This window comes from Pseudopipra pipra, chromosome 1, assembly GCF_036250125.1.
Source record: "Pseudopipra pipra isolate bDixPip1 chromosome 1, bDixPip1.hap1, whole genome shotgun sequence".
In the NCBI taxonomy this organism is placed as follows: Eukaryota; Metazoa; Chordata; class Aves; order Passeriformes; family Pipridae; genus Pseudopipra; species Pseudopipra pipra.
In genome coordinates this window covers 155,208,004-155,234,510 of record NC_087549.1, presented here as the reverse complement: position 1 = coordinate 155,234,510, position 26,507 = coordinate 155,208,004, and the positions used below count along the sequence as shown (strand labels likewise).

Below are 26,507 nucleotides of genomic sequence, written 5' to 3'. Positions count from 1 at the left end.
ATCTGTACATCCTCACACACACACACACACACAGATCTGTACATCCTCACACACACAGACACAGATCTGTACATCCTCACACACACAGGTACAGATCTGTACATCCTCACACACCCAGACACAGATCTGTACATCCTCACACACCCAGACACAGATCTGCACATCCTCACACACACAGGTACAGATCTGTACATCCTCACACACCCAGACACAGATCTGTACATCCTCACACACACAGGTACAGATCTGTACATCCTCACACACACAGGTACAGATCTGTACATCCTCACACACACAGGTATTTCCTCCCCTTCCCAATCCCATCCATGGACACACGAGTGCCCATCTGCCTGCGCGGAGTGAGACGGTGATAATGGAAATAAGTGCTCAAAATAGAACCCTCCCCTTCAGCACCACAGTCATGTTTGTTCACACACATCGCCCTGACCTACTTTTGTGCCTCCCCAATCCCAGGGCAGAGCTCGGAGCTCGCGGGAGGAATCAGAGGCGGTCGGGAGAAATGGCTCTGCCACGTCTGTAATAGAGTTTTATGGGCATTAATTCCAGCTAGTGTCAAACTAATGACACGAGGGACATCAAAGCACGAAGCCATTTGCATAATACTGGAAGAATCTACAATTCTATTGCTGTTTTTTCAGGAAGCTTCAGCTCAGAGGCTGAGGAGGATGACACGCCCGTTGCTGCTCTTTGGAAACCCTTCCAATTTACAGCAAAGAGGCTTCTGCTTTTCGAGGAATCTTATAATTCCTCACTAAGGAGTTTCTGACGTTTTGTGGTGCGAAATAAACCCCTGCCAGGGCTATTTTCCCTCTGCAGAACTAAGCAACAAACCCCTTTATTCCGAGCCCCGAGAGGCTGAGCGCACATCTGAGGGCAGCAGCTCACCTCAAAGCCAGGCTGCTCCACAGCACAGAGCCCAGATGCAAGGAACAAAACCCATGAATTATTCCTCAGCTCTCTGGTCTAACATTGAATTGTCTCACCCAGATGTACTTGACAGGGCAGGGGCTCAGAGCTGCAGCAGAGCCACGGAGGCTCCGCCGTTTGACGGTGACTCGAGCGGACGTTTGCAGGGTTCTGGGGAGATGGTGGAGGCCACATGGAGAGCTGCAGTGAACACACCACAGGGCATCGCTGCACGGGGCCAGACAGGGCTCCTGGGCTGCTCTGGGTTTGGGAAAAACACACCAGTGCACAGCCAGTGTGACCTTGGAGCTCGGTGGAGCTGCCCCTGCTCCGCGGGGAGAAGGTGTGATGGTGTCTGTGGCACCCACTGGAGCACGTCTGGAGGCTCCAAAACAGGGCTTCATCAGAGTTCAGCAGCAGGTGACTCCAAAGAACACCAACAAGGGAAAAAAGTCATGAAACTGCCCCACAAAGTCCCTCTGGGGGCATGGCCTGAAATGCCAAATTGGAATTCCCCAAAGATGTCCATTGGGACACACCAGAACAGAATCCCAGACTGGGCTGGCTGGGAAGGGACCTGAAAGCCCATCCAGTGCCACCCCCTGCCATGGCAGGGACACCTTCCACTCTCCCAACTCGCCCTGTCCAACCTGGCCTTGGACATTTCCAGGGATGGGGCAGCCACAGCTTCTCTGGGAAATCCATTCCAGTCCCTCACCACCCTCACAGGGAAGAATTTTGCCCCAATATCCCACCTAAATCTCCACTTTTCCAGTGGGAAGCCATTCCCCCTTGTCCTGCCTCTCCAGGCTCTTGTCCAAAGTCCCTCTCCAGCTCTCTTTAGGCACTGCTAAACCTGCTCCTGCTCTGGTTGAGTGTCCAATCCACTGAGGTTTGGTGCTAAAACATCTTTATGCAGCAGCCTTGGCAGCACTGGAGAGAGAAAAGCAGCACAAGACTCAGGAGGCAAAAATCTGATGCAACCCCTGTGACCAGCATTTCTAAAATCAACAAGAACACAACAGGCAGCTCAGGCCATCACCTGGCTCATTTATTTATATATTTCTTTCTTTCTAACCAGAATTCTGGCCAGGTAAATCTAACCTTCCTCAACCCTCAGCTACTAACCTGGGCAAGTCTAATTTGGATCTTTCCATGATTATCTGGTTCTCATTCATATTGAATCTGAGACTAAGCTTCAGTGCTGCACTAAACTACCCGAAACTTCCAGTGACAAACAAATAAATGAAGATTTTTCTCTTTTTTTTTATCTTTAAGCAGAGTCCTTTTGGTTGTAAGATTGAGACCTGGAGTCCCTCAAAACCTTGCAAAGCTGCACGTCAGTGACATTTTGCAAGACAAGCTGTTTGCATCACTGGAGAACAGGAGAGTGTTAATGATGGAACATCACAGATTTTCTAGACAAAGCCTGGGAGACTTGACGTAGCTGAAAGCCAAGTATTTTTATCTGTAGCCAGGGGAAATGTTAGGGAAAGTGGAGACACAAGGAAATGACACAAAGGTAAATAAAGAGTTGGCTAAGTGACAAGTGGCACAGCAATGTCAAAGGGGGAATTATCCTCCCGGAGGAACAGAACCAGTTACTAGAGTGTGAAGATCAAGAAGGCAAAATAACTCTTGCTTAATGTTTTTATTTTTAGTCTTATATATCAAAAGGAGTTCTGAGGAAATGAAGTTAAAATATAAAGTCAGTGAAGGGTGTTTGATGCCATCCCTGGCTCCTTTGAAAGGGTAACTGGACCAACCAGAAAGGTGCTCTCAGGCAGCCAGTCCTACACTGGTAACCAGTGCCTGGACCTGTCACACCCTGCTGGGCTTTAAAGGTTCTCTCACCCTGAGCCACCAAAGCCTGATCCCACCACCACCATCCCACACTCCATCCTGCTAACAAACCCCTCTGGTCTCCCCTGCCTGGTGCTCTCCTCCTTCCACAATATTCACTTAACAAGGTAATTTTGGACTACCTGGGTTTGGATTCCATGAAATCCTGGGATAAGTGGTTGGGAGGGGACCCCAAGGACCACCTGGTGCCAGGCTGTGGGTTGTCCCTGTGCTCTGAGCTGTACCTGCAGGGTGGCAGCCAGTGGGATGCTGTGGTGTCCCTCTGACCAGGAGGGGTGACAGGGTGACACCCCAGCACTGCAGCACAACGAGGATCCTGCTTTAGAGCCACACTTTAATGTTAAAGAGGCAGAAGCATCTTTTCTCAGAGAAAATACTCCTCCCATCCCAGGACTAACTGGGGTAGCCCAGTTTGTATGATGTGCCTGTATGGGAGGCAGAGATCAGAGGGGCAGAGATGAGATGCTCCTTCCCAGCCATCAGAAACACCCCTGGGCTTTGGTGATCCTGGGGGTCCCTTCCAACCCAGGACATTCCACGATTCCATGATTTCTCCCCTGTTGGCAGATCTCACTCTCCAGCCTCACATCCCAACCCAGCCCCCAGAGGAAGGATTTTAAGGCACAAAAAGCTGTGCACCAATCAAGGCAGAATCTGTGGCACCAAACCAAGACCCAGACACCTCCATCCCTGCTCCTCTGCCAAATCCCATTACCAGGGAATGTCACACAGCCCTTGCACGGGGCTGATGAGCCCCATGACACTGCTCTGCTGGCAAACACTGTCAGTCCCCATGTCCTGACAAGCAACAATGGCAATGGTTGGCTCAGGAAACCTGAGTTCTCCTCCCAGCCTTCCCACTCCCTCCCCACGTGGCAGCATCATTAACTCCCCGTGCACTTCCCTCCTGGAGCTGGTAAACAGCCATCTCCCAGCACAGGCTTCATCTGCACAAGCAAAAAAGGACTCCAGAAGAATAAAATGTTGGTTTTCAGCCCTACATCATCTCTGAGGGAACTCCCAACCCCCTGAAATGCAAGTAACTCCTAAATCCCCATTAGTTCAGAAAGAGCAGGGTTTGCCCAGACTCTGGTTTTTCAGGAAGTCAGACCAACCTGAGGGCATGGAAAGTGTAACTTCACGGAATCACAGAATATCCTGAGCCAGAAGGGACCCACGAGGGTCATCAAAGCCAAGCTCCTGTCCCTGCTCAGGTTCAACCTGTCACAGAGAACTACAGAAAATTCTCTTTAAGAATACACAGGTCAAATCTCTGTGCTCTAGTTAAGAGCAAGAAAGTTAAACACCATAACAAGTTACACGACAAAACAAACCCAACATCCCTCCCAGACAGTTTTTGGGGGGTGAATTGTGTTTTGTCCATGTCCTGCAATGTCATGTCACTTCTGTGCCAAGTCACTTCTAATTTTGTAGGTGCCTGAAGCATCAACTGTCTGCAGACACATCCCCAGCCCTGCAGCTCCAGGGCTGCTCCCACGGGAGCTGTGAATCCTGCCCTGTTTGGGAGCCTTGACTGATGCCAACAGCCAGAGCCTGGTCCAGAAACCTCCATCCCAGCTGGTCACCTCCAGGAAACAGCTGAGCCTGCCTCTCCCTGCTGCTGGAATGAAGGGACAGAGCAGTGGGAAGAGCCTCCTCTCCCATGGGAGCAGCAGGAACGAGCAGCTCCAGTGAGGAGGGACCAGCTCTGAGGGACCAAGGTGAGCTTTTATCCATCACGTGGAAAAAGAGGAGGAGCAAATACTTTAAAAAAAAAAATCCATCCTGGCATTTTGCACCATTTCCAAGGGCAGGGTGAGCCTGGACTGCAAAGGGAGAAGGGACTGTTGGAGGGGACCAGGCAGAGCTCCCTGAGCCCGGAGAGGACGAGGATCCCCAGCATCCTTCACTTCCTGCTCCCAAGTTTAATAACTCCAGAAAGCAGGAAAGCTTTCCTGTTCTGACACTCCTTCAGGGTAATTCAGGTAATTTTTATGCTGTACTTGACAAAAGCCTGAGCGTTTCAGAAACACCAGCTCTGCAGAAGGTGCAGTGGGTAATTAACGGGTTGGAGCTGGCAACGAGCTGCACGAATTGTACCAAAATAGCTGAGCATCTTTAGAATTTCTTTATTTCTCAGGGAATCACTCATGCAAGCCTAAGTGAGCTGAGTTTGTTCAAACCCAGTTCCACAGAGAGCAGTTTCAGGGGGTTCAACGAGGAGCCACGAGCAGCTTGCTCAGCACTTCACCCGAGTTTCCATTTGCTCAGCCACTTGAAAGCCACACTTGCTCCAAGGTGTAGACTTGCTCTCACTCTCAACCACCAAAGACCCCCTGAGCAGCCTCACCAGACACGTTCCTTGACTATAAAATTTTTTTTTCCCCAAAAAAAAGATCAGATTAATCCAAGATTACCCCCGGTACCAATCCCACGGGAACACCGCGGCACCAACAGCTGCAGCGCAGCTACAAAAGATAAAATGCACAATATAATCAGCCTTACCCTATTTGCAGTGATGGGACTGAACTGGAAGAAGATTAAAGAGCTCAGGCCACCGAGGGAGCTACAACCAGAGCCAGGATTAGGGAAGTTTTCTATCCCCCAGGTTCATATTTAGCCCGTGTCACACGACCTCTCAAAGCCACCCCGGCACACGAGTCCTCCCGAGCGTTTTGTAAGCAGGATAAACCCCTGCTAAATCCACTTCTACAAGCAGAACCTCCAGGTCTGGAACGGGAATAAAAGGTGGAAAAGGCAAGTTTAACAGGGAGAGCCTGGGGAGGAGAGAACAGGCTGGAGCTCCATCTCCCACCCCCCCCACCTTCCCGGCGGGAGCTCCCGGGGGGAATCGGAGCTGGCAGCTGCCGACCCCTCCTGCCCATCCCTGGGGATGTGGGACCCAATCAGGCCTCCCTGGCTGCTCTCTGCTCTCAGCTCAGTAGCTGCTCCCTGGGGCTCAGCCACGCTCCCCACTCCAAGGCAAATATTTACCAGCTGATCCAATGTCAAATATAAATCCTCACTGTGGAGCCAAAGAATTTACCCCGTCCAGCAAAAAGGTGATGATCAAGTCTTTAGAGTAAGATTCATTTTTTTCTGTCTTTTACAGTTGTTTATTTTCCCTTGACAAGCCCCTTGAGCACACAGGGCATTGAAATTCCCTACATTTAATCCAAAGGGTCACTGCAAACACTCCATACGAGTTATTGGAACAAGCAAGGGAAGAAACACGATGTTGTTTGAAGCACTGAAGAGGAGGAAAAAAAGAAAGTATCTTTTTAAGCTGCAGTTGAGTTCCAGAGAGACAAATTTAAGGAAAATTGGGTAATGTAAGTGTAGGATAACAGCATGTCTGGATGAGAGGCAGTGAGGGTAAACAGTCCTACTTGTTTGCAGCAATAACACTCAGTCTCTCCTCCACCTGCCTCAAAAACCCTTGAGAACACCAAGATTTTCAAAAGGCTGCCCTGGTGTCCAACCATTCCCAGGATTACGTGCACAGAAATACTCTGGTTCCACAGAAATGAAGTTCTGGGAAATGACAAGTTGATTTTGTGCAAAGGCTGATGAGCTCCAAGGATGGACAGGGAAGAGGCTTCACATGTTCCAGCAGGTCTCAGTCTGCACAATTCTGCAGCACAACCCCCCCAAAATCAGTAGGTTTTAAGTGCAATAATAACACGTTAAATTCAAGGTATAAGCTCCAAAGTTCATAGCTTGAATATTTTAAGCACCAGCTACTTGCTCAGGAAATTCAAGCCTTGTGAGACCCCATTAATTCACCCAGCTGTCAGATCCCTGCTGGAACAACTCCTGAACACGCTGCAGAACCGAGAGGGTTTGTATTCCCCTTTTTTAAACCTCACTAAGCCTCGCTGCTAATCTTTTAATAGACTTCAACATATGTACAACTTCATTGTAAGCTTTTTAATTTCCTATTCAACAAGTCAAGTCAGGAACGTCCCACCTTTGAAGCAAAGTTTGAAGCAGAAAGCGAAAAGCCAAAGAGCAGGTTCCTGGGAAAGCAGCACTTGAGAAAGACACAGCCATGGCAACAGCATTTGTCACACAGAAAAGGTCCCTCCTTCTCCTGGGAGCCAACAGAGGAGCTTCCCATCATTCCCAGAGCTGTTCCAGTTCCATCCACGCGGCCCTTTGGGGGCCCAGGGTGACACTGGGGACAGAACAGCACTGGCTTCCTGAAAAACCCACATCCTAATTCCCAGCTCTTCCCTTCCTCAGCCCAGCGCTCTGCCTTCCCACAGCCCAACACAGCCCCGGATCCCGGAACCCCAGACTGGGCTGGGTGGGAAGGGACCTCAGGGATCACCCAGTGCCACCCCTGCCATGGGCAGGGACACCTCCCAGCAGCCCAGGTTGCTCCAAGCCCCATCCAAGCCCCCCATCCCACCCTGGTGTCCCAGCCCGGCAGGAGCCGCAGGGGCAGAGCCCTGTGGGTGCCCAGGCCATGGAATGTTCCAGGGAGCTCTCCCACGGAGCTGCCACGCTCCACTTTCTTCCCAATAACAGGGCCCGTTACACAACAGCTTAAGCTGCTTTGACACAAACAGGAGCAGGGCCTGGGGAAAAGCTCCTTGAGTGTGTCACTCAACATATGGAAACAGGGCAGGGATTTATGGCCCAGCACGGAACTTTGGGGTGGAACCAGCGCTCCGGGGCAGCCCCAGGGGAGGCTGATTTACACCCCCTGTGCCTCCTGCAGGAGAATCACTGAATCATGGAATGGTTTGGGTGGGAAGGGACCTTATGGATCATCCAGTGCCACCCCCTGCCAAGGGCAGGGACACTTTCACTCTCCCAGGTTGCTCCAAGCCCCATCCAGCCTGGCCTTGGACACTTCCAGGGATGGGGCAGCCACAGCTTCTCTGGGCAACCTGTGCCAGGGCCTCACCTCCCTCTGCAGGAGGGGTCACACCTGAGGGGCCAGAGGGGCACAATTCCCCCCTCCCCTGCTGCCCAGGCTGTGGGATCAGCCCAGGACATCCAAAGCCTTGACAGAAGGAAGGATTTAGGAAACTGGGAGCACAAATTCCCATCTTTTAGGCCACATTCCTTCTCTGTGGTCAGTGCACATCTCCACCACTTCCACACAAAACCTGACTATTGACTCACAGAGCCGTGGAGGAGCACGAGGGATTCAAGGACTGGGAGCTCCTAAACACACCACTTTTAGCCCAGATCTGCAGTGTTTTCTCTCCAAGCTGCTGCAAGACACTGTGTGCACTTAGAGAGCCATTGTTTGTGCCTCACAAACACCTCCTCAGTGCAGAGCTCCAGTGTCCCTCAGGTACATTAACCCAGGCACTACAGATGAGCTGTGATAATAAATGTGCACTGAAGTGGCAGATCTGAGCCCTGGTGATCTCCTGACTCATCTCCCTGTGATCCAAGGGCTCGGTGACTTCGTTCTGCTGCACCAACACTGCACTGAACGCTCCAGACCCTGCTCTAACCCTGCTCTAACCCAGGGCGTGGCAGGGGCTCTTGGTTTTCAAAGCTACATCCTGTGCTGAACAACAATTTACCTGATCTTAGAATCCCAGACAGGTTTGGGTTGGAAGGGACCTTCAGGATCACCCAGTGCCACCCCCTGCCCTGGGCAGGGACACCTTCCACCAGCCCAGGGTGCTCCAAGCCCTGTCCAACCTGGCCTTGGACACTTTCAGGGATCCAGGGGCAGCCACAGCTTCTCTGGGTAAGCTGTGTGTTACATTCCCACTGTTCAGAAGCACTTCAACAACTGGAACATTTCCTCAGGCTCTCTGAACTGCTGGCTCATGGTTCCCATGGTCTCAGGAGCCTCTCAGCTCCTACAGCCGTAGGAACCCACGACCTCCTCTGCTGAAAGAGCACCAGGACCCCACAGAGACAACCCCTCATCCCCCCACCCACCCTCCAGGAGCTGGGGGAAGCTGCACATTCCCTGGAAGGGTCTCTGTCCCCCACCCAGGGTCCTCACTGTGGCCAGGGACCAGAGACCCCTCCAGCTGCCACCTCACCTTCCTCCAGACGCCCAACTGCCCTTCCCCAGCCATCCCCAGCCTGAAATGCTCACCCCCCAAATCAGGGACACACAGACACACACAAACCTGAGTCATCCCCGGCACAGAACTCACCAAACCTGCTCAATTATTCACTTGGCTGCTGTTTTTAGACCCAAGCCATGGGAAACGTGAACTCCCTGCTGGTGACCATGGCTGGTGCAGCCCCAGCCTGAGCAGCCTGAAAAGCTCTTCCTTAAGCCCAGAAAATACAAAAGCCTCTGTGAATAAAAGCTTGCACCAAGAGGGAAATACACAGGCAGGTAAAAGAGGAAAACCAGCTTTAATTAAAATGGTTTTAATTAAAAAAGCACAGCTCTAAGTGTCCTATTTACAAAACGCTGAACAGAAGGAAGGAATTTCTTAGAGGGTTTGTTCGTTTTTTTGGTTTGGGGTTTCTTGGTGGTTTTTTTATAACTGTCAGTTTCTTGTGGGTTTTTTTGTTGTTTGGGGTATTTTAATTTTGTGCACTCCCAACTCATCAGCAAAAGGGGGTTTGATAACAGCAGAAAGGCTGGACCTCAGCTGAGGTGGCAGCTAAATGCTCCCATGGGATACATCATCTCCTCAGGAATACTGAACTGTGGATTCCCCCAGATGCCATTTTTCCATGAATCCTCACAAAATCAGGCAGATTTTTAAGTACCTTGTGAGTCCAGCATGGAAATGAGCATCCACCTCATCCATCCCCAGTTCCCTCTTTATTCCAATCCACTGTGGGAAGGAGTTTTCCTTCTCTGGAGTTTCATGCCATACCCCCCCAAAAAACAAAATCACGTGGCTTGTGAAAATAATACATTAAAATGGAAATTAGGCAAACTGATTCTTTAGAATCCCAGGATGGTTCAGGTGGGAAGGGACCTCAGAGCCCACCCAGTCCCACCCTTGCCCTGGGCAGGGACACTTTCACTCTCCCAGGTTGCTCCAAGCCCCGTCCAACCTGGCCTTGGACACTTCCAGGGCTGGGGCAGCCACAGTTTCTCTGGGCAACCTGTGCCAGGGCCTCCCCACCCTCCCAGCCAGGAATTCCTTCCTACTATCCCATGCAGCCCTGCCCTCTGGCAGTGGGAAGCCATCCCCCCTTGTCCCTGTGCAGGGGGGTCTCAGCTGAGGGGGCTGAGGGGGGTTCTGGGTCCCAGCACACACAGCCGGGCACAGGGAGCTACTTGTTCACCAAAACCCCCAAATCCTCCTCAGGGCTCCCCATCCCTTCCCCCCAGCCTGTTTGTGTTTGGGATTGCCCTGCCCCCTGTGCAGGACCTTGCCCTTGGCCTCCCTGAACCCCCTGAGGTTGGCACAGCCCCACCTGTCCAGCCTGTCCAGGTCCCTCTGGGTGCCCCATCCCTTCCCCACAGCTCGGGGTCCTCAGCAAACTGGCCCAGGGGGCCTCAGTCCCACTGTCCATGTCACTGACAGAGCTGTTGGACAGTCCTGGTCCCATCCCAGCCCCCGAGGACCCCACTGCTCACTGGTCTGCACTGGGACCCCAAGCCATTGCCCACAGCTCTGAGTGTGACCATCCAGCCCATCCCTTATCCCCGAGTGTCCCATCCATCAAATCCATGTCTCTCCATTTCAGAGACAAGGGTGTCCTGTGGGACAGCATCAAACACTGTGCACAACATCCTTGTCTTTGAGGGACATGTTTCCAAACCTCTGCCCAGGCAGCAAATGATTCCAGTTTGAGCCATTTCCCTCTTCCAGCAGCACCACAGGAGCAGTTCATCCAGACATGCAGCTCCTGCAGGAACCAGCCATGGAAAGCAGCACAACCCAAGAGATTGTGAGCACAGAACAACTCTGCAGAGGTTAGTTTGACACGTTTATTAGGGTGATTTATTGGACAGCAGTTACAGCTTCAGTCATACAGAGCATTGCAACCATTGGTTCAGAATCAGCAGTGACAACACACAGCGTGCAAGCACAGCGAGGTTTAGGACAGGAAAGGCAGAGACCATCTCCAAGGGCTGGAGAAAAGTATGGATAACAGGGAATTAAACAGAGCAACACTTTTGGTGGCTGCCTGGCTCTCTGAAAAGAGAAGCTGCCCAAGGGGACAGACCCACTGCTGCACATTGAGGCACTGCACTGAGTTCTCAGGGAGATACAGTTTCTGGGGGAGACAAAAGACCCCACACGGACCCTCCACCATCCCCCAGGTCCCATCCAGCCCCCAGGGAAAAGCACAACCGTGACATGGCAGAGCTTTGGGTGAGTCCTGTGAGGAAGAACCACCCCAGACACACAGAACAAGCAGCTCTCCCTCTGCCCACGAGTGAACCCGATGGCATTTCAAATTATAAAATAAACAGGGATGCAAACGTGGGGGTGGAAAATAAAGTGGGGGTGAAATGGAATGAGCTGTCTGTGTTTGCAGCTGAGACAGTGACTGAACCTGGGGCTGGAGGAGCAGCCCTTGGACTGCTCAAGGCTCTGCTGGGCCTGGGGAGCCCCATCCAGCCCCATCCCCTCGAACCAGGGGGGCCCAACCCCCCTGCCCACCCTGCTCTGCAGCCAACAGGGGCCACACACCCCCTCCAGCCAAGAGTTAAAGCATTATTGCATTTCAATACAGTGTTCAGATAACCTGAAGCCTTCTACAATTCAACCTGAAAACGTCTCCCTGTCAATCATCATCTACTCTATTCCTGGGACACAGAGAGTTAAGGCAAAAGGTGAGAAAGGATGGCTGAGGAACCAGGTTAAAGGGATGCTGCCTTGCTCCAAAATCAACCTCATTTACAGAAAAAGTAGCTGTGGAAAGGTCTTTGGAGATAAAACCAAGAATGCAACAATCTCCTTGCATGGCCACAGACACCAAAAATCCCCCGAGAGGAAAGAACAACACGAGGGGTTCAAGGGTTGGACTCCATGATCTCCTGGAGGTCTCTTCCAGCCTAAATGACTCAGTGAACTGTGTGGTGTCCTGGCCAGGTTGGCACATGGGATCAGGAAGGGAAGAGCCCAGTTTTGGGAGCTGGCAACTCCAGGCAATGGAGTTTTCTCAGAAACAACAGCTATTGACCTCAGAGGAGAAGCCACCAGTGCTACTTGTTGGGAAACTGGCACCACAAGGATGTCACAGCCACTAAACAAGGCCCTGAGTGGTGGGCAAAGCAATAAATTGGCACCCAACGAGAGGAGAAAAGGGTCAGGTCCTGCTGCACATCACTGAACAGGACAGGGAGTGCCAGCTCTGGGCACTGCCACCCTGGGTGGGGGCTGTGGGAGCTCTCACGGGGAGAAAAATGGGAATTTCAATAAATCCAGGCTGGCTGGGTCACTGATGGAGGGGACTCCTCAAAGCAAACCCTCTGGGGGCACTAAGAGCAGGACAAACAGCAGGATCCACTCAGGGGGAGACCCCCAGCCCATAAATCCTGAGTGGAGCAGCATCATGGCACAGTAATGGGCACTAGAGGGTACTAGGGGCACTCAGGTGGAACCTGCCCTCTTCACAGCAAGAAAAAAATATTTTTAGGCAAGTGAAGGTCTTAGTGCAGTTCTTTTGTGCAGTTTGGAAAATCAGGTCCTACCCTGGACTGGATTTGGGTTCAATAAACCCCCGTTATCAGGTGTCGTGGGCAAAGGACCTTTCACAACACAACCCCCCTCACACAGAACATTCCCTCACCTACACAAACCCCAGCTGAGCCTGTCTCGGGGAAAACACTGCCTTGTCTCTCTCAATTATCTCCTCCTTTCACATTCTGCTGGTCTGGTTTGTGTTTGGAAAGCTTTGCACTGCTATGGACACAGCAGGAACCTCACTGCACTTGCTGAGCTCCTGTAGCTCTGTTTTAGATTAAAACAGGCCCCTTCCTTCTGGTGCTCCTGGAAATTTTCAGCATTACTTCAGGGTAGATTTTACAATTTGGTCCTTTAGTTTCTCTCAGATTATTTTCTCATGGCAGGTAAAATTCCATCCAAGGCTGTCATTCCCCAAAGGAAGCCTGAGGGGTGAAGTTAAAGAAAGGCAATTCCCTTTCTTAACCTCCAGGGTTTTTGGGAAGGAGCACAACAGCAAAGCAGCTTCCTAAGGCAGGAATTTGGGGTTGGCTGTTTTCCTTTATACTCCCAGTTGATGGCAAGTGCTCGAACCCCATAATCCACCCCAGAGATGATCCACCTGTACCTCAGGAAACGTGCTTTTCCCTAATCTGTTTCTCAAGTCTAGCAAGTGCTACAGTCTGGAAACACCCCTTTTGAAGAAAACAACATTATTACAGATAAAAACCTGCTGTGGGAAGGTTTTAAAGCAGCAGGGATAAAGGCAGGAGCTCTACAAGGCTGTGGTGAGTGTGGGGAGGAGGGGAAGGAGCTGCAGTCATGGTGCACCCATCCGCTGGGAGAGCACAACTTGGAACCTCCGACCTTCTGTCGCTGAGCACCCATGAAAATGGAGAGAAATGAAATTTAAAGGTGATCAAACTGAAAATGGAGCCGTGGTTGTGACTCAAAACCCGAATGGTGCAGTTCAGAACATCATGCACGTTTGTGCTTACACAAGGAGAGGAAGGTTTCAACAAGCACTGCAGAGCACAGGGAGGAGGAGGATGGAGCGCCGCCAGCACGGCCAACCTTTGGCTTCTTCCAAGGAGGCAAAGCAAGAGCTCTGTAAAATGCTGAAGATTTTAGAAGTGTAATGGCAGGTAGAAAAGGACACTGGTCTTGTGTCAGTGGCAGCCCCAGTGTTAGGAGACAGTCTAGGCTTCTAGGAGGAGAAAATAGAAGAGAGGAGAAGAAGGAGGAGAGGGAAAGGGGATGGGGAGAGGGGCAAGAAAGCGCAAGTGGTTAGTAAACATGAACATCCAGGTAGCACACACTGCTCAACAAGCAATACTCCATTTAGTGCAGCCAGGAGATTTGCCAAAAGCCACTTTGGAGACCCGTGGAATGAATTCTGCTTTCAGGAGTGTCTGGGGACGGAGCCGCGCGCGACGCCGGGCCGTGCTCGGGCAGGGGCAGGGACACCCAGGAGAGCTCAGGGTGCTGCCCAAGGGCACAATTTGCACTGAAAACAAAGTATTTCTGTGACCCAATCGTGGATGGGAGAATTCCAAGCCGGCTGGCTGGAGGGGGAAGCCCAGCTAAGGGGAGCATGAACGTTGGGATACTTCCCCTGGGTACTTCTCACCTGCCAGCAAGAGGATGAGCAGCACCTCGGGCAAGAGGCACCCAGATCAAACCATGGGATCATCCTTGACGGATTTGTGGCCAGAAATTTGGTTGGTTTTTTTATTTTTAAACATAGAATTCCTTTGAACTCTAGGCAAATATCCTATTTGCAACGAGGAGTTGCAGATCGAAAATCACCCACGTTATTTTTTAATTTTAAAACTTCTGTCAGAGCTTTACTAAGCCCTGCCTAATCTCTGCATGGTGAAGGGGAGCAGTGAGGTCCCTCCCTCCCCACCTTATGCCATCTGGAATTATACACTATTAATGATTTCCCTTGCTGGTTCCCTCAGCTCTGGGCTTGCCTTCCCTCGGAATGCTGCTCCAACTGCTCTATTTATCCTTATAAGGAAGAAGTGGATTAACAGCAAGACTTGCAGTGGATGTGCCGAGCACCCAAAGCCAGATGCAGCTCTCAAATTCCCAAAAAACACCCCCCCAAGCCAGACACCAATGGTCACGTAGAGCTCAGCACTGCCAAGAACTGAACCCCCCCAGAGCCGCTGCCTCCCTTCCCAAAATCCTGACCTGTGCCCATCCCTGCAGGAATGCTTTAAACAGCACTGTCAGAGCCAACATCATTCAACACCACCGGAGGGTTTGCCCCCCAGTTCCAGGAGTTTTGGGTTTCTGCCATGTGCTGCATTAAGGGGATGTTGGAGCAGGGCATGGGTCTGGAGGCAGCACAGGCTGCCAAGATTTCAGTCCTGGCTAATTCCAAGCTCTGCACACCCCCCCACATCTTGTAGATAATGTTGCAAGTCATAATATCAAGTCATCACCTTGTTTTATTTGATTAGTGAACAAAGAAGTGCAGCAAAGCTTCCTGTGCTCCAGCCCGGAGAGATCCGTGTTCGTGCCATCAAACAGCCTCCCAGCACCTTTCCCTTGGAGTCTGTTCTACAATCCAACTCCAACCCAATTCTGCTTTTTAAAGCTCTCTCTGTGGCCTTCAACACTGGGGTTTGTAGCAAAATGCTGGTTTCCCTGAGCATCACCTTCCTCAGTCCTCCCTCGGCCGCTCCACTTCCCACCTCTGCACTGGGCTCACATCCCACATCCCTAAAAACCATTCCAGCTTTCAGACACAGCTTAGGGAATAGATCCAGCTGGAGAGAAGCCACCACAGCTTGGAGGTGGCTTAGGGCCAGGGCCTGCAGGGCTGCTTTGGGCAGCACCACCTATGGCCCAACCTGGTCCAGGCACTCCCGCAGAGCATCAGCTGCTGCTCAGCCCTGCAAACCCAGAGGGAAATGCAGCATTCCTCCTCCTCCCTGAGGGATAACCAGGGACACTGCAGTGTTCCAGCAGGGAGGGGAGCAGGGGGAAGAGGCTGGGAAGGAACTGTGTCATATCAGCCCTCTGTTGTTCTGGAAAGCCTAATTAAGTTGATGCCCACGACTCCTCAGCTCTGCCGCCGCTGCCGCCGCTTTGATGTCGCTTTTAGACAAGACTTTAACAAGAGGAGAAGAGATCCAACTCTGCCCCACAAAGAGGGAACATTAATAAATTAAAAAGCCTCAGACACATAAAAGTATCTCTGATCAAAGTTGTTAACGTTTAGTGTGTGAAGAGTTAAAACCCCCACAAAGCAAGAGCGAAGCAAATAAAGGATTTTTTAAACACAAGTCAGAAGTTCAGTACAAACATCACGATGCATTTAATTAGTCAGAGCCAGAGTATCATAAATCCCATTATATTTCTGTGTCCTTTTAGTTATAAGTATCAAAAAAGAGGGAGGAAGTATCCTCAGGAAGGTTCAGAAGTGTTCTTAATTTCGGTTTAAACGACAAAAGATGCACAACTTCATCTTGACTGAATTTACAATGTCAAATTAAGCACAAAGATCAATTTTCATATTCCCATCCTCAGTAAGGGCACGAAACTCACTCACACTCTAAATCACACTCTAATATTCTAAAGAGAATTGTAACAGAGAGATGTTTTAATTCATCCCCATCTCCCAAAAATTCATCATTATTTCCTGATTACTTTGTTCCCCTTGGGGCCACGCCCATGGGTCAGGAGGGGTGTAATGCTGGGAGCACCCAAACAGTCTTAGCAATGATCTGTACTAGAGATGAGCTGGAGGGCATGACAAGAGAGACCAAATAAATAGTTCTTACCAATGCCAGGATGACAACTGCCTTTGGAATATTTTATCCTCAAGAAAAGAGAGATCCCACAGTCAGAGTCCTCACCATGGAAGGAAACAGATGGGTTGGAATTGTGGAAGTCACAGCAAAGAAGACTCAAAGGGAAGCAGTGTTTAACTATAACTAAGAGAAGACCAACCTCAGCACATCAGGCTGATTAGAAAGATCAATAATTTTCCAGGTTCCTCACAAGTCTGAAATATTTCTCCACTTCAGTCACGAGTTTCTTGCAGTCAAAACCATCCTAATGCTACAGAACAGGGTCCAGAAGGCCTGGATGGCACCTGGGACAAGCTGAAGGTGTGGGAGATGTTTCCAGCAGGGGAGTTTGGGGTGGGAGGAGAAGCTCAGAATTCAGCAGGGGTGTGGCAGTGAAGAAAAACTGCACCAAAGGATGGTGGAGTTGGACAAAAATCACTGTCAGTTCACAGGGAAAAGCAGGAGTCACGGGTCAGGGAGAGCTCAGTTCTGGATGTTATGGACTGGAAAACCATTTTTATTACAGCCCTGGACGTTGCCTTCCCAGCACTGACCACGGATAAAAATATAACACCTTCAGAGCAAGGCTTTGTGCAAATGAGCCACTTCAAACTCCAAAGAAAACGAAGCTTTACTCTGCCAGAAATTCTCCGAAAAGATCATTAAACCAAACACAATCCCCTGGGAGGAAATCAGACTCAAAAAGAAGATGCATTTGGCCATGGTGAAGGTTCAGTGCTCTGACAACAAACACAGAAGTTGCTGTGTCCCCTGGGGACACCAAAGACGTACCTGTGTGATGATCTCCCAGGCCATGGTCACCGTTCTCCACCACCGTGGGGCCACAGGCTGAGGAGTCTGCAGGGAATCAGAGCAGCTGTTAACACTGGATGCAGCCAATCTTAACCCAGAACCCAACCCCAACACTGGGAGGACTCAATGGAATGGTTTGGGTGGGAAGGGACCTTAAAACTCGTCCAGTCCCAGCCCCTGCCACGGGCAGGGACACCTCCCACCAGCCCAGGGTGCTCCAAGCCCCGTCCAACCTGGCCTTGGACACTTCCAGGGATCCAGGGGCAGCCACAGCTTCTCTGGGCAACCTGGGCCAGGGCCTCCCCACCCTCCCAGCCAGGAATTCCTTCCCAATATCCCATCTGAATTTATCCTCTTTCGGCTTAAAGCCATTCCCCCTTGTCCCGTCCCTCCAGGCCCTTGTAAATAGTCCCTCTCCTTACCACACACAAGGTTTGGTTTTTCCCCACCATGAGATGAGCTTTCAGGTCCCTTCCAACCCAACCCACCTGGGACTCTGTGATTTTATGACACTGAGTAGTTTTAGCTGAGCATAACAAGCAGCACAAGCCCCGAGAGCAGCTCAGCTCCCCGGGCCATCAGCTCTGCTCAGGGGCAAGAACACTCAGCCCTGGCTTCAAACAGCCTGGAAATAAATAGCAACAGCTCACTCCCAGAGTGACACACACTCAGTCACCTGGAGCTGCTGCTGCCCCTTCCCTGAGCTCATTTTCTAACAAAGCCATGGTACCAGTGTCCTTCAGGCACAGCTCAATCCAACCCTCAGGGGAGCACATGGAAAAGTCTTCTCAGCTCCATCAGTGGCTCACTGTGGTGTTTTAGGAAAATTCTACATGAACTTGCCAGTTTACAGAAAAACATACACCTACGCCCTCCTGAAGGAGCTGAAAATACTCCAGGGATCCCTGGACCTGTTTCTCAGCAGCTCCACACACCAGCTCCTCCTGCTGCCAGGCTTCACAAGGGCTGCTGTTCACTGGAACAGTGGGATGGTCCTAACTAGGAACTGGGAGAAGCACTGGCAGTCCCTGAATCCCCTGAGCAGTCCAGGCAAGGAGAAATGGGGGGCCTGGGGTGGTTGGTACCACACTGTGTCACAGATGCCAGGGGTACACAAGCAGGAACAGCCACGAGATCTCCAAGGAATCCCACAGGGGAGCCCACAGGACCTGCTGGACCCTCCAGGGAACAGTGAGGGAGCTCAGCCCAGCTGCAGGGATCACAGAACCTCCTGGGCTGCAAAGGACCCACAGGGATTATTAAAGTCCAACTCCTGGCCCTGCATCAGCTGGAATTTCTCCCTGGAAAGGGTGGTGAGGCCTTGGCAGGGGCTGCCCAGGGAGGTTTGGAGTGCCCAGCCCTGGAGGTGTCCCAGGAAGGCCTGGATGTGGCACTCAGTGCTCTGGGCTGGGGGACAAGGGGGGGACTGGGCACAGGGGGGACTTGGGGACCCTGGGGGGCTTTTCCAACCTGAATGATTTCCATGATTCTGATGCCACCACCTTTACTGATGCATTAAACCAGGGAGCACCTGGAAGGAGTCTGTGCCCCTGAGGTCAGCTCTGCACTGCTCAGGGCCCACCCAGGGGTGTCTCAGGTGGCACCCCAGTGCTGGCAGCTCTTCAGAAAACAAGCACTTCACCTGCAGGAAGGTTTCACACACAGACTGATCTCCAGGCACAAAAAGAAAAGCCAGGACACCCCCACCTGTCCTACTGAGGGCTCTGCAAACCTGGAACAAGAAAACCCCACCAAAACACCAGCCAAGCTGCCCAAACCCTGTGGTAGATGGAAACAAGGGCAGCTCAGAGCCAGCAGTGTTCCACAAGTTCCACAGAGCAGGATCAGCACATCAAACCCTCGACCAGGAGAAAGCTAAAGGAGATTTTTGGCTCAAAGTGGGTTCCTAAACGAGCAAAAGACTCAGAAATGCCATGTCTTTCCTTGGGGAGGATAAAGAGCAGGTAAAATTGCTTCCTTTACAGCTTCAGCTTTTTTGGAAGACAAGCTTCCAGAAAAATCAGGTCAAATCAAACCAACTCCAGGCAGCACGGGTGGTTGTTATTTTTATGGCTCTGAAGGTCAGTGCCTTTGGAGCAAATCAATCTGATTTGAGTTTGCTACAGCACAAGTGCAAAGCACCCAGAACCTTCCCGGGGCCGGGTCTCCTCCCCTCATATTCTAAATTGCATAAAACCAAAAACATGTCAAGATGTTGTAACGACCTAATCCCCATCAGAATCACAAGATAGTATTTGCATCTGGCTCGTGGATCAAAGGATTGTTTTTATATAAACAAATTTAAGGCAGCACTGGCTAAACCGATAATCTCAAGCAAATGGCCGGTGCCAACATAACCCCCTCAGCTCCAGCAGGGCCCGGGCACAGCCCAGCCAGGGATGGGACCCCCAAGGCAAAGAGAGCTCTGGGCAGGACAGGTGGGCTGGGAGCTGTTAACCAGGAGCTTAATCTATTTCAGTTTATAGGTTTAAATGTTCTGTCTCAAAATCACCTGCAGAGCTGCCCCAGCCCTGGGAACAGCAGCAGGAGGACGTGGAGCTGCTGGAGAGAGTCCAGAGGAGGCCACAGAGATGCTGCCAGGGCTGGAGCCCCTCTGCTCTGGAGCCAGGCTGGGAGAGCTGGGGGGGTTCCCCTGGAGAAGAGAAGGCTCCAGGGAGAGCTGAGAGCCCCTGGCAGGGCCTGAAGGGGCTCCAGGAGAGCTGGAGAGGGACTGGGGACAAGGCAGGGAGGGACAGGACACAGGGAATGGCTTCCCACTGCCAGAGGGCAGGGAGAGGTAGAATACTGGGCAGGAATTCCTGGCTGTGAGGGTGGGGAGGCCCTGGCACAGGTTGCCCAGAGAAGCTGTGGCTGCCCCTGGATCCCTGGAAGTGTCCAAGGCCAGGTTGGACGGGGCTTGGAGCAACCTGGGCTAGTGGAAGGTGTCCCTGCCCATGGCAGGGGATGGGACTGGACAAGCTTTAAGGTCCCTTCCAACCCAAACCATTCTGGGATTCTGTGATTTAACAGCTTTGAGGCATCAATGGGGCTGGACAGACTTTGAAGGGGAGAAGGTTCAGTGAATCATCTGAGACAAAACCACAAATCTCATCATTTGCTGATTTTTCTTTGATCCCTCTGAGAAACTCCAGCGTACCCAGAACATTCCCCATCCCCACTCTCAGACGTGACAAGGTGTCTGAACTCCCTTTTGCAGAAGCAAATCCTGCTTCAAGAAAGGCATTAATCCCTCATTAATGGGGAAAGGGAGGGAAAAGGAAAGGAATCCTGGTTTGGCCTCGGGTTTCAGGCTCTGGGGCTGTGTTTCCAGGGCAGGGCAGGGTGGGCAGCACGGGCTGTCCAGCAGTGTCCACAGCACCAGCAGAGCCATCTCGTGGTGACACATCTGCTCCAAACAGCCCCAGAGCCACTGCCCAGCTCTGTTCAATCAGAACAACCTCAGCACTTAGTGCTGCTCAGGGTTTGTGCCCTGTTGTGGTTCAAGCCCAGCTGGAAAGGAACCAGCACAGAACCAGTCACTGCCCCAGCCCTGGTGGGGAGAACTGGGGAAAGAATAAACCTTGTGGGACCAGAACAGCTTAATAACTGAAATAAAGATAATAATATAACAATAACAATGAAAATGAGAGAGAGGAATTGTTGTTTAGCCTGGAGAGAAGGAGGCTCAGGGGGGACCTGGAGCTCTCCACAACTCCCTGACAGGAGGGGGAGCTGAAGGGGGTCGTGCTCTGCTCCCAGGGAACAGGGGACAGGAGAGGGAACAGCCTCAGGCTGTGCCAGGGGAGGGTTACATTAGAAATGAGAAACCAAGAAGTCCTTGATTCAGGGGGGGCAGGACTTGGTGACAATTAAAGCATCAGTGTGTTATCAACATTATTCTCATACTAAACCCCAAACACTAAGGAGAAAATTCACTCTACCCCAGCCCATATGAGGACAGTTCCCTACAAAAAACTGCATTCAAGGTTAAAACTCACCACAGTCTGTGAACAGGGCGAGTGCAAGAATGAAAAACCCAGTGACTGAGCACAAGGCCACGAACCAAAGGCACAGACCTGCCTCTGCACAGCCCCTCACCAGTAACAATCCTTCCAGGGACAATCCTGGTCCTCCCTTCAGCTGAACCATTCCACAGGAGCTCTGCTGCAAGCTATTGAAGCCCAGAGTTCTCTGTTCCCTTGGAACTTGCTCCCACCCAACCATCCCCTCCCTCCTGCTCACACCTCCCACCACGGGAGCCCCTCAGTGGAACTGCTGCTGCAGCCTCCCAGGCTTTCCCTGGGAGCTCCACAGTGTCCTGAAGCCCTTGGAACCCTGGAATTGCCAAGGAAAGGCAGCTGCAGACAGGCAGCAACACACCCCCCAAGCGATCCCGGGGTTACGTAAGGCCCACGAGGTCACCAGGGGATTATCCCAGAATTTGCCAAATTACTTTGTCCAGCCAGGTGCAAGGAAGAGTAAACCCCTCTCTCCCTAAGCTACGCCTTTCCTACGTGCTTTCCAAGTGAAGTGTTATTAAAGCTTTATTCCAGGGCAGATTTGGAGGTGACCACAGGACTGCTCCTCTCCACCTCTCTGCGCTCCCCCAGCTCCACCACGGGGCCCAGCTGGACGTTAAACCCACCTAAACTCACTCCCTGCTTTAGGAAACAAGTGAAAGAAAAGCCTTGGGCAGAGCTGGACCAGCTAGATCCTGACAGGATGGATGATTAAAGCTCTTCTGACTGGGGAAAGCCAATCTGAGGAGCACAGCCCGTGCTGTCGGAGCACATCGGTGCCTTTTCACAGAAATAAATGAACAAGTGGAGGCTGAAAAGCCTGAGCTGGGCAGGCTGCTCATCCTGCAGGAAAACAGAGCTGTCTGGAGCCTGGGACACGGAACTCCTGCAGCCCTGCCCCAAAAACTTGGTGTTACCCCCCACACTGCTCTACAACCCCCCCTGGGACCCCGGAACATCCCGTGGCTCCTTTATCCTGCTGCCTCAACAAATAAAGCACATTCTGCTTTACTGAGCTTTTAAAGAGTTACAAACATCGAATAAACCTCCTGAAAGAAACAGGAATCCTCCTCCAAAATGGGTCAGACAGACTGGGATGTTCCAGGATCAACTCCCAAGGCTGGCCTGTGGTGACTGAGCCTGGTTTGGGCTGCAGAGCTCCAGTCCCCCCCAGCCCAAGGTGGGAAGGCTGACAAACCCCACTCAGGGCAACTTCTCCACTTTCTTCAGCTCAGGGTCTTGTTTGCACTTTGCCAAAGATTTAGATAATGCCCAGAACTGCACTCCAGCCATCCCAAAAAAGGGAAAAACAAATCTCCAAAGCAAGAAGAAGGAATTGCATCCCCCCCCCCCCCCCGCCACGAAGGAGGGAAACCAGCTCTGCCCAAGGAAACCCAAAAGGCCTCGTTACACCCACTGCAAGACCCTCAGGTTATCTGAAATTGTGAGCAAACTTCCAGGGATACACCTCTGGGAGGACACACTTAAGGAACTTACATTTTACACCAATATTGTTACTGATTTTAGCACCAAGAAACCCTGGTGCTGAGATGGTTTAGAATCTGCAGCTTCTAGAACAAAAGGATCATTTTAAAATACTCTTAAATCATATGCAAAGTGCTAATAAGTCTTCGTGTTTTCCTGCTATTCCCACTTGTGCAATGTTAAAATATATATTTATATTATATAAAATTACATATTTATATAATGTATATGTATTTATATTATATAAATATATTTATATAACTTAATATATATGGTATATAGAATATAATTGAATATAATAATACACATCTGAACTGCCCAAAGCTCCACGTTTTATGATCTCTTTGCTCACTTCCATCCTTCCACTCATTTGTTACCATTTAATGCTCTAGGTCAGTATGGAAAACTCAAAGTTACATTTTCTGTATCAAAAGGGACCTGATACAGTTCCAAACAAAATAAAATAAATGCCTTAAACAGACCAGAATTCCCCACTCTGTGATCCTGGAGCTTTTATTTATTCTGAGGAATCACATCCCACTTTTCTCAACACTGATGAGCAGCAGGATTAAGGCAAAAAAAAAGAAAAACTTTCTTTTGAAAGAAGTCACCAGGTTATCAGAGCACAGGTTTTCTTCTACACAGCACAGACTGAGGCCACAAAATAAGTAAAATCATCGAGGCACTGCTGGTCCCAGGTGACAATTCCCACTTGGCTGGGCAGGGAACAGAACCCAGGCAAACAGGGAAAGAACTTAAACCCAGGCAAACAGGGAAAGAACTTAAACCCAGGCAAACAGGGAAAGAAATCTGAGGGATGGCCCCCAAATCTCACTGCTTTCCCTTTCACTTGGCTAAGGAAGCAAATCTCTGTTTAAAACTCTCCTTTTCCTAAGGAGTTTCTTATAAAGCTCTTAACACTGAGAGGTGGGTGAGGCACCACCTCGAGTCCTGGGGCAGGTTTGGGGGCTCCAGTACAGGACATGGGGAATGGTTGGACTTGATGCTCTTAAAGGTCTTTTCCAACCTTAATGATCCTGTGATTCTAAACATCAGCTGAGCTGGAAAAGGTTCACAACCAGCAAAGACAGCACCATGTTTTACTATAAATGCACATAACCAGCACACAGAGGCAGCAAGAAATCCAAATAAATAAACCCTTGGATCAGAAACATGGGACTTGGCTGTCAAACATTTGGGTGTGAAGCTCCCAAAGGGGTGATGAAGAGCAGCAGCTCCACATCCACCTTTGCCCCCTGGATTTGCCACCACCACCCAGAGCTGTGGCACCTTGCACAGCTCTCACAGTTTGGGAAATGGTGTTTGCAGAGCACAACATTTGGACAGTGCTTTGTCTGAGAACCCCAAGACAACCCAACCCCCAAAGATTAATATTTTAACAATATTTGATAATATTTACATGATGTTTTATGCCAGCATCTCCTGTGGCCCAGCAACGAGAGCTTATTTTAGGGGCTGAAGGACTGAAGAGCAGAGAAGGGACAAACAGGATTTGATCTCAACCTCTGCTTTTCAAGTGAGCTGTTCTGAGCAAACCCAGCAAGAGACAAAGGCCTGTCCCAGCACAGTCCCAGCACTGTCCCAGCACTGTCCCAGCACTGTCCCAGCCAGCAGGAGTGTTCCCTGACGGGTTCTGCTCTGGGTTCTGCTCTGCTGCTTCGGGCACTTACGTTCCACCTGGATTCCATCGGGGTGGGCTTTGCCCCTGGGCTCCTGGCTCCCAGGCTTTGCCTCGTCCTCGTCATCCAGCAGTGGCACATAGTCTGTTTTATCCACCGTCTCTCCAACCACATCATCGAATTTCTCTGCCTCCAGCGTGGCAATGAAGTCCCTTTTCACCTCCTCCTCGATCTCGTGGGGCGGCTCCGTCAGAGCGTCCGCCAGGCTGAGGTTGTGCTCCAGCTCAGCCATTGCAGCTCCTCTGCAACCTGCAAAAGCACGTGGGGAGGGAGGAAGAGAAACAAACACCTTAATGAGAGCCCTCTCATGGTTACCCCGCTTGGTGCTGCCCAGGCTGTGCCCTCACACGGTGACAAACATTTGCTCTGGTGCTCAATAACTCCCAGATGTTCATAAACCCCCCCACCGGCACAGAAACAGCTGGGTCACCCAAATCAGGGGTTAGCTCCATTTCATGGGGGGTTTCATCAGAGTAACCTTCAATAAAAACTGTTAGAAAATCCAACCTGGTCAGAATAACCCTGGTGTGACCTTGGTCTGTGCCCTGCCCCAGAGCTCAGAGTTAATTACACACGCAAGAGAATTTAGTTCTGGGGCTGACTCCACCCAGCCTCCCCTATGGAGATTAGGATTTTCCATAATCCCTGATGTATATATACTGCAGTGAGGCTTCTGATCCCCCTGAGAGGGTCCTGCAGCATGTTTATGTCCTCAGCAAACCTCGCTAATACCAACAAACCCCCTCCAGCCCCGGGATTTGGGCTCGAAAGCGGCATTTTAATAACGTTTACATGAAAAAACACAGCAAAGAGCACACGTAGGCATTATAGCCACAGCTATGACTTGGAAATGAAGGGGAAATAATCACCCTTTCCCTCCCTGATTTGCATCCCCGCATTCGATTTAATTCCTGGCAGCCAACAGAAAATGCACCTGAGCTGACTCATCTCAACCCTCCAGGTTGGCACAACACACACCCAGCACCAAGCACTTATTTTTTTCATGTTTCGTCCTTTTGAAGTTATTCTTGGGAAGAACAGCCAGCGAAAACTGCTGGGAATTTAAGGGGAGCTGTCTAAGGGAGCAAAGCCACCACTGTGGAGTGAGAAAAGGCCCTTTTTGCCACGTTCTCTCAGAGCAGAGTCAGGCAGAGCTGCTGAAGAGCAAAGGGATCAACAGCTCCATCTGCAGAAACTGTCTGCTGCAAACTGGAAAAACCCCAAACCAGAAAGGGTCAAGAGTATCCAAACTGGTGCCTTTCCAGCTCCTACTGGGGGAGTTCAGCTTCCTTGGATTTTGGTCGAGGTCTGGAAGTGCAAAGGGATTTGCTGCTGCTCTCACTGATGCACAAACTGTGCAGAGACTCTCCCTGGAATGACTGACTCTCCCTTAGGAGTCCAGTGAGCCAATGCAGCAGTGCCTGCTTGGGAATTATTAGGGAACAAGAACATGGAAGTGAAGTTTAGAGTTCCAACAACAAAAAAGAAAGATATGAAGGAGCTCAGGGAAAGTGATTCAGCATCTCAGAATCAATTCTCACTATACTGAGACAAGAACCACCAAGCCACACCAGAATTCCAGAATGGTTTGTATGGGAAGGGACCTTAAGGATCACCCAGTTCCACCCCTGCAACGGGCAGGGACACCTCCCACTAGCCCAGGTTGCTCCAACCTGGCCTTGGACACTTCCAGGGATCCAGGGGCAGCCACAGCTTCTCTGGGCAACCTGTGCCAGGGCCTCACCACCCTCCCAGCCAGGAATTCCTTCCCACTATCCCATCTATCCCTGCCCTCTGGCAGTGGGAAGCCATTCCCTGTGTCCTGTCCCTCCATCCCTTGTCCCCAGTCCCTCTCCAGCTCTCCTGGAGCCCCTTTAGGCCCTGCCAGGGGCTCTCAGCTCTCCCTGGAGCCTTCTCTTCTCTCCCAGCCTGGCTCCAGAGCAGAGGGGTTCCAGCCTCTCCTCAGGAGGACCTGGAGCTGAGGACACAGCCCTGGAGCCAGGACAAGGCACAGCCACAGCCCAAGGGAACACAAGGGGCACTTGTGTGTTGGTTAATGAGGGGTGACCCAAGTGGCCACTGTGCAGCAGCCCAGGGTCACTGACTTCCATGGGGTGGCAGAACACAGACCCTCTTGTTCCACAGGAACAAAGGCTCCTACTCCTTGAACTCCAGGAAATTCTTTGTCAGCAGTACAGGGCCATGGACACAGACAACACATACCTACAGCTCCAGCCCCTCCAGGGCACTCACATTCCTCAGGGACAATGGGATCCCACTGCCAGTGCTGTCTCTGTAATTCCAGGCAAGTATATTATGGAA

The 26,507-nt window shown here is 51.1% G+C and overlaps 1 protein-coding gene across 10 annotated transcripts in view; it reads right to left on the bottom strand.

The window, feature by feature from the left end:
* Positions 1-26,507, bottom strand: part of MAP4 (microtubule associated protein 4) — a 143,660-nt gene that overhangs the window by 72,356 nt on the left and 44,797 nt on the right. For all 10 annotated transcript variants that reach the window (XM_064645858.1, XM_064645771.1, XM_064645952.1 and 7 more), the window contains 2 exons: positions 24,177-24,434; positions 16,961-17,026 (listed from right to left, as the gene is read on the bottom strand). In XM_064645858.1, coding sequence (XP_064501928.1) covers positions 16,961-17,026; positions 24,177-24,417 — 307 coding nt within the window. In that variant the 5' untranslated portion in view covers positions 24,418-24,434. The remainder of the gene's footprint in view (positions 1-16,960; positions 17,027-24,176; positions 24,435-26,507) is intronic.